The sequence below is a fragment of the Meles meles genome, chromosome 8 (genome assembly GCF_922984935.1).
Source record: "Meles meles chromosome 8, mMelMel3.1 paternal haplotype, whole genome shotgun sequence".
Lineage (NCBI taxonomy): Eukaryota > Metazoa > Chordata > Mammalia > Carnivora > Mustelidae > Meles > Meles meles.
The window spans coordinates 3,410,538-3,418,763 of NC_060073.1; the positions used below are offsets into that span (position 1 = coordinate 3,410,538).

The 8,226-nt window shown below is 61.1% G+C and overlaps 1 protein-coding gene across 1 annotated transcript in view; it reads right to left on the bottom strand.

Moving 5' to 3' along the window:
- ANO1 (anoctamin 1) overlaps window positions 1-7,901 on the bottom strand; it is a 144,269-nt gene extending 136,368 nt beyond the window's left edge. The window contains exon 1 of the mRNA XM_046014409.1: window positions 7,759-7,901. Within this exon, the coding sequence (XP_045870365.1) occupies window positions 7,759-7,792 (34 nt within the window). The 5' untranslated portion in view covers window positions 7,793-7,901. The remainder of the gene's footprint in view (window positions 1-7,758) is intronic.
- Between the last annotated feature and the right edge of the window lie 325 nt (window positions 7,902-8,226).

Genomic DNA, 8,226 nt, shown 5'->3' on the forward strand with positions numbered 1-8,226 from the left:
TTGGGAGGGAACCTGAGAAGGGAAAGTCCAGCTCAGTTATCTCCAAAGGGCTCGGAGCTGGGAGGACCTGCTGCCCGCGGTGCCTGGGGCGGTGGGGCCCACAAAGCCACCATCGTCTCAGGGGACAGGCCTGACCAGGAGTCGGCTTCCAGTGTCCCTGAAAAGACGAGGGTAAGTGCATGTCCCCAGGCCACCCTTCTGCCTCCCGGAGGACACATTTGCTTTTAAAGTCTCTGAATGCAGCCTCAGGGCTCCGGGCTGGGCCAGTGGGGAGGGTGGGCTGGCCTGCTGCTCCAGAACCCTGCCCCACCCCCTCCCCTGCTTGCCACGGGTGTGCGTCCTTCTGCCTAAGGCCCAGGCAGCCTTGCAGGGCTCGCGCTCTGGGCTCCCGGCACTGGGGCGGGGAGGATTCTGCAGGACCAGCCCCTCTTGGGCACGACTCAGCCTTCGCCGTGCTCACTGCTCCTGCGGTGTTGGCTTGCGGGGCGCGTGTGCCGGGCAGGACTCTGAATGCATGGTGAGGGAGCTGCGTGCTGCTTCCCACTCCAGGAATGGCTCTGCCCAGACCCGGAGAAGCAGGGGAGAGTGGGCTACAGATGGGGCTCACACGACAGACGCTCGGTGTCCCCCAGTCCTGGAGGCCGATGTCCGAGATGCAGGTGCGGGCAGGATGGGTCCCCCTGAGACCTCCCTCCTCATGTGTGGACGGCCGTGCTCCCCGTGTCCTCACGGGCTCGTCCCTCTGTGCGTGTCTGCGTCCTGATGCCCTCTTCTTCCAAGAACCCTGGTCACACTGGATCAGGGCCACCCCAGTGACCCCGTCTCACCTCGATCCCCTCTGTAAAGGCCCCAGCTCCAGACTCAGCCACGTTCTCAGGTGCTGGGGGTTGGGACTCTCAGCATAGGACTTTGGGGGCACGATTTAGCCCCCACCAGGTGTAACGAAAGGACGGTTCACAGAGGCTCGGGTCAGGGCAGGGGATCAACAAGAGGCAAGGAGACGCCCCCACGCTAGCACCGGGGGAGGCCGGGCCAGAGGAGAGGGCTGCGGCCTCCCGCGCACAGGAGAGACCAGAGGGACAGCGAGCCAGTCCTCTGTTCTGACGGCCAAGTGGGTGACAAGCAGACACAGAAAGGGCATGTCCCCCTTCCCCGCCCTTGCCCAGGGCACAAGCGGAGCGGGGGGCGAGGGCTCTGGGGCCGGATGGCGCGAGGCTCAGGCCGCACCGCAGATCAGGGCTTTGACTCTGGCCATGCGGACGGCTTGATAAACCAAACACAGCAGGACAAACTGAAACAAACACATCGATCGCGCGCGGCGCTCCTGCCAGCCAGGAGGTTTTCCGCGGACGGCCGTGCCGCGCAAGTCGCCCAGCTGGTGGACAGCCCCCAGCGGCTCGCAGGGAAGGACCCGGGAGCCCGTCCCGAGCAGCTGTCGGGGAGAGCGCGTGGCCCGGGGCAGGTGTCGCGCAGCTGCCACGTGCACGAGGAAGCTGGGAAAGACGGGTGTGCACGCTCCCAGTGACTGGAGCAGGGGCTTTCCTTCCGGGCCCCCCAGGACCCAGGAGCCTCTGGGCTGAAGGAGCCCGAGTGGCCCAAGAGGGAGGTCGGGGGCCTGCCCTTGGGGTCTGGCTCAGTTCCTTCCTCTCGGGGGCCTCGTTTCCACAGAAAGACACAAGCTCCTCACCCCCCAGCTTCCCAGACTGTGAGAGCCCATGGGCCCCAGAGGAGGTCTTCCTGGGGTCTCCTTAGGGAGGGTGGGTGGGCTTTGGTCATTTTGGGGAAGGGCTGCCCGGCACTAACTCCCTTTCCCACTTGGGGATCCTCTGGGCATGATGCTGGGGGATACAGAGCCCCTCTCCTATAAGGTGGTGGCCAGCCCTCCAGCTTCGGCTCCCTGGTGGCGGGGGTCGAGGTCATATGACTCTGGCGTGGCCACTCAGACCTGCCCCTGAGCGCCAGGCCTGGGTCCCGAGAGTGCATGGTGAGGACTGCCTCGGGCTGCGGGGCGCGGTCAGGGGCTGTGGCAGCCGTGGGCCGTGGCAGGGAATCTTGCCACGCCAGTCCGGAGTGGGGACACTCGCCCTTCCCTTCGTTCCCGCCTCTCACGGGGCCGTCCGTCTTGTTCTTTTCCAGACAACCACGGTGGACTGCTGTTGCTCGCAGCCAGGGGCCCAGAGTCCTGGAAAGTGACATCTGTCCTCGTGCCCTGAAGCCCGCGGGTCTCAGGCATCTACCTTCTGAACCACTGCTGTGGTCGTATGTCGTGGACGGTCTGAATGGGGCTGCGGTTCCCGTTTCCTTTTAGGACTGGCTGCTGGGGGTCTCGGGGACAACTTGGGGCGGTGCCTGGAGCAGGCGGTTAGGGCGATGGGCCACGCGCAGTTGAGCCCCACGTTCTCCGATCGGTGCAGGGCCAAGTGTGCGGGGCGGGAGGTCCCGTGGGCTAAGAGCCTGCTGACTCGTATCCCCTGCCCCTGCCCTGTGCCAGCTCGGCGACCTCGGGCAAGCGCGCTTCTCCTCTGTCTCCCTTTGTCAGATGGAGGTCCGTGTGCTGCCCGCTCCCACACTGTTGTGCAGAGCGGGTGAGCAAGACGGCGTCGGACACTCCGTGTCTGGCCCACGGCAGCCCTTCCGCACGTGCCCTATTTCCAGAACCTTATTGTCCCCGTGCCTCCTCGTTTGTACAATCCCCTAAATCACTGTGTTTCTTGAAGTTTTAAAATCTCAGCAAACCACACGGGGGGCCTGGGTGGGGAGGACGCAGTCCGACTCTTGGTTTCAGCTCGGGTCGTGATCTCAGGGTCACGAGATCGAGCCCCGCGTCGGGCTCTGCACTCCGTGGGGCGTCCGCTTGAGACTCTCTGTCCTTGTGCGCACCTCCCCACTCTCTTGCGTTCTCCCCACCCCCTTCTAAAATAAATGCATCGATCTTAAAAAAAAAAATCTCGGTAAGCTAACTTAAAACCGTTTTAGAACAAGGGACGATCCAGAAAACAGACACTCCATAAGAACATGTGGGCCGACATCTTACGCCCCCCGGGAACGTCTCCCCAGAGCTGCCAGACCAGGGAATTAAACGTATTTTTTATCTTTAACAGAGTCTTCAAGGACCCATAGAAAATACTTAGAAAAGCAGCGGACTTCAGGCAATAAATATTTATCGAGCGGCTCCTTGGCGTGGGTTCAGGTGTTGAAGGCACAGGCTTTAGAAAAATCTTTGCCACAAAGGAGAAGATCTTTCTATGCAGAAGGAGGAAAGGCAGTGATATCATGTTGGTGAGCGGGGGCTTTTGAGGAAAAAGGACGCAGCCTGCAGGGACAGAGCAAGTCACTGCAGACGGGGTTAGGAATTAGGAAGGGACGTGTGCACGCGGGCCTGAGGGCGGGAGGGCGGGGCTCTCTACAGCCATCAGGGGAGGACTGTTCTGGGCCCAGGGGACAGGCGGTGCAAAGGCCCTGAGGGCAGCCGGCTGCTGCTTTTGCAACAAGCTTAACGGGAATGCTGAGAAAGAGCTGGGAATCCTCTCGGATTTACGAACCCTGTCCCGAGGCAGGATCCCAGGTCAACGTTGATACCGCGTGTTTACACAGAAATATCTTATCACGACCCAGTGTGAAAGCGACAAGAGGCAGTCTCAGGAATTGTTTTACGGCTCTGGGAAGATGACACGCGTCATGTTAATCTCAGGGTTTCACAGTCTCCACAGGCAGTGAAGGCAGGGATCACGGGCCATTCACCTGGCGACTGGATGCGTCGTGCATTCACAGTGCACCCCGATCGACCGGGGCCACGGGGTATGTCCCCGTGGCACTAACGGGCCAACCCCCCTGTGGTTTCCCTCAGCTTGCCTTCCCTGTCTTTTCCAGGGAGCCACTTACCCACAGCCGAGCTCTCGGGGACCAACAGCCCATCCTACAGATGAGAGAGCGAGGCTCCGAGGGAGGAGGGGAGAACTAAGTTCCTGGCCAGGACGAGGGCTGGGGAACCTCTGGAACCCATGCCACAGAGTGCTGGTTGTCCCCCAGTGTTCACTTTTTGCCTTTTTGCCTTTCTCTTGAACTAATTTTTAGCTGCTATGTAACCTCCCGAACAAAGCCGGTGTGTCCCAGCCTCCTTTGCCGCTCATGGAAGCCATGGAACTAGGTTCAGGCCAGTGAGAATGAATGAAAGCTTATGAAGAACTTTCATGGAAGGACAGCACCTTTCTATGTCTTTTTGCTCTCTGGTGCTGGAATGCAGACTTGATGGCTTGAGCTCAAGCAGCCATTTTGGGTCATGAGGTGGATGCCTTTACTGAGCACAGTGGAGCAGCCTCAGAGAAGGACCCTGGGTCTCTGTTGACCTCACGAAGCCCCCTACCAGTCCTGGGATCCTGACAGTCATACATCTGGACTTGCCTTAGTGAGAGAAAGTCACTCTCACCTTTTTAAAGATAACTTTTCTGTCCCTTGCTGCAGAACCAACAGAGGCCTTCCCTTCATGGTGACTGTTTATGCAAGTCCCTCATCATGACAGAGATGAAGAAAGAGCCCCAGAGAGAGGGGCGTGATCTGTCCAAGGTCACTGAGCTCCACTTACATAAGCATTTCATTTCAAAGCTGCCTAAAATAATTGCTAAAGCAAATAGCCCTCGCCTTCCGAGGGCCAGCCAAGACTGTAGCCCAGCAAGTTCACAGGAGGTCTGATCGATGAGGCTGGGCACACTTTGAAAGCCTTTGCCACCCTCCACCGTGGCTGCTCTCAGCCCAGCTCTGCCTGCCCCTCCCTGAAGACTCGGGTAGAACCAGGTTCCTTGACCTGACTCTGAGAAATCGCTCCCCTGCCAGTCAGGCTCTGGGACAGCTGGGTGCACGGGCCCATTGACTCTGATGTGTGATTTCCCCCGGGCCAGGTTCCCCTCCGCAGAGAGAAGCCCCCACAGGACACACACCCCCACGGCTCCTCCTCCTGGTTGTCTGCATTTCCTGTTGCCAGAGCCTTTTTCGAGACCCTGAGACCATGGCAGGCCCCCCCCCCCCACCAAACTGCTTCTGATGGTGATTCTGAACCTCCCATGGGGAACCCTCCTCTGACTGATGAGGGAGCTCATTCCGGCCACCTTCCTGCTGTCGGGTCTCCAAAACTCCGAGCTGCCTCTTCCTCCTTGTCTGAGATCCTATGTGGCATTTCATGGCTTCTCTTGGCGACAAGAGGGACGAGTTCTCAGTAGAGTCAGATACTTAGGACGTCTGTCTGATGCCAGAATAGGGGCCGTAGCCAGAGGGAGGCCCTTCCCAGACACAACATCAGACGCCGAGCCTCACCATGGAAAAGGCTGCCCTGTCTCCCCTGTCCTTCCAGTTCTCTGGGGGTGGGGGGGTGGGGGGGTTCCAGGCTCATTTTGCAGAAGAGGAAATCGGGAGCTGAAAGGTTGACGCACCCCAGGCCACAGCAGCGAGGCAGACCCGGCTCTGGGATCTAGCCCTGGCCGCAGACCAGACCCCACGGCCGCCCGACCACCTTTCGCAGCCTCCACCCTTGGAGAAAGTCTCCACACTTGACCCTGGAAAGGGAACCACAGGACTCTGGGCCCTTTTGGAGAAGGGGAGTGTCCTCTCACTGCCAGCCCTGCACCCCTGCGCCTGGGCAGGGCCCATCCCCCCGAGTCCTGCAGCTGTCCCACGTCCCGCAGAGGAGCAGGATCCCCTCAGACAGGAGCTGTTTCGGGCAGCCTCTCCATCCCGCCTCCAGCTTCTGAACGGCTCAAGCATTCACTCTATGATGTGGAGTTTCCCGGAATTCCTAGACCGGAACCTGCCTCCTGTGTGAGCCGCAGGCCGGCCGGCCCTCCCCCGGGGCGCCCGCCTCCCGACTGCAGAGCAGAGTCACCAGGGACTGCCTCGCGGGGAACGGGTCCTGGGACCGTCTCAGCGTGGGGGTCCAAACACTTGGCAGCTCTCTGTAGCTCTTTGAGGGCTTCTCTGGAAACATCTGATGGCCTAACTCACATCCCTCCTCCCTCTGCTCAACTCTCCGGCACTCGGAGAACAAACCAAGAATAAAAATGAGTCCTTTTCCAGTGAATTCACTCATTTTTGCAAATCTTCACTCTGTCCCCTCTGCCCTGGGGGTGAAGGGTCACTCCTGGGCTGGAGGGGCGGTTCCGGCCTTGGCCAGGGCAGTCTGCAGGGAGGGAGCTGCCCGATAGGCTCCGGCCTCGGATCCCTGAGGGGGACGCACAGAGTGGGGGCCTCCAGAGCCCACCCCCCTCCGCCCCCTGCTCCGGGCTGGAGTCCCCTCTGGGGAGCCAAGGAAGCTTCCTCCTCCGTTCACTCACCCATCCATGCAGTGGAGATGCAGTGAAGCCATTCATTCATTCGTTCATTCGCTATTCATTCATTCATTCACTCTTCATTTGTTCATTCATTCGGGGACTAAGCACAGGACAGAGGCTGGGGCTGGTCAGACGGACCCAAGTCTTAGACTTGGTGGCTGAATTCCCATGAGAGGAGAAGTCGGCTCTGTCCCAGGAAGGCCCTCTGCCCTGCCCCTCGTGTCCCCGGCTGGCCCTGGTGCCAGGAAGGGCCTCAGAGGCCCCCCCACCCCCATCAGGGTCTCCCGTCTAAGAATCACAGACAGGACACTAATGGCCTGGGAATGTGGAGCTCACTGTTCTCCCTCCCACTCGGGGAGGGATGCGGGCCAGCCGGTGAGGGGGGGTGTTGTGGGGGAGGGGCGGGGCAGTGGGGTTGTGGGGGAGGGGAGGCGGGGTGGGGAGAGGATGGCTGTGAGAGCCCCTGCGTGCCTCGTCAGGGAGATAGTAGCTGCTCAGTCCATGTTGCCCAGAACGGAAACTCCCCGTCGTACGGGAGGCGAGGCCCCAGATGGGAGCGGGCTGGCCTCTTCATTCTCAGCCCCTGTACCATGTTCCCTCTTTCCACGGCAGCAAAACGCTCCGTGATTCCGAGAGGAGGCCTTGGAGAGAAGCGGCGGGGCCCCCCCACAGCCCTGCTCCTACCTGCTGGGTGACCCTCTAGCTGGCGGCTTCATCTCTTTGGGCCCCAGCTTTGTGTAATACGGGATTGAAACAGCCATTGGGAGGAGCCGTGCCCTTCCTTCTGGCTCGACACCGTTAATAGTCCAGTTGTACCGAGGAGGGAACCAAGCACAGAGAGGGGAGCAGCTTGCTCTAGGTGGTCCAGCGGATAAGTGATAAGCGGATCCAATGTAGGGGTCTGGCCCCAAAGCCTTGGCACCATGGCCACCCTCGTAGGGCCCCTCGAGGCTCAGGGGTGTCATGGCCCGAAGGCTCAGCAGGAAGCCCTGCAGACAGCTAGTCCATCCAGGCCGTACGGGGGCTCTCAGGGGACAGGGGCGGGTGGCCCTCTAGAGACGCCAGGCCGTGTGGGGACATTTCTGGGTGGTCACGCCCAAGGGTGGGGTGCTCCTGCCTGTAAGGGGTAGAGACCAGAGACAAGGCCGATCGTCCCACAGTGCACAGGACGGCCCCACACGAGGGACGGGCCAGCCCGAGAACGTGGGCCTGTGGTTACTGCTCCCAGGAGGGGCTTGCCCTTCTGGAAGGTTCCTTGCCTTAACCTACCCCGGTCAGGCCTGCCACCGTGGGGGTGCTCTCCCTGCCGGCGGGCCTGGGCACTGCCCAGAAGCCACATGCATGGGGAGGGCAGAGCGGGTGTCCAGCCTGGGCCGACGGGGCTGGCAGTGCACGGCGCTCCCCGGACCCCCACCCCGCAGTGGACACCGCGACTCCTTACTGGTCAGCAAAGGGTCCAGCGTGGTCTCCTCCATCCGGGCGCCCCCACCACGCACGCTCCTCTCGTGGATGCCGGCTCCCCAGCAGGTTCCAGAACAGCTCTGCGTTGGGATCTCAGGCACGTTGGCAGAGGCCACTCCCCAGGGCGAGCAGGTTTGCAAAATGAGTCAGCGGGCAAGAGGACTGGCCACCAGGTGCCAATCGTGGGTTAATCATTAACACACGGACACTACCCTGGGATCCCCAAGGACCCTCGGGCCTGGCCTCAGCCTCGACAGGGGACCTGGGAGACCCGTCCCATCAGGGCCTGCCTCGGGTTGTCTGCTGAAGGGGAGGGTCAGCACCCAGGCACCCTGTCTCCCTTCAGCCACAGGACTTCAGCTCTGCCAAGTCAGAGTCACGGAAGGTGTGGGCCCATTTCACAGCCCGCACCAGCGACAGTCCCTTCAGAAATCCCCTTCCCTAAGTG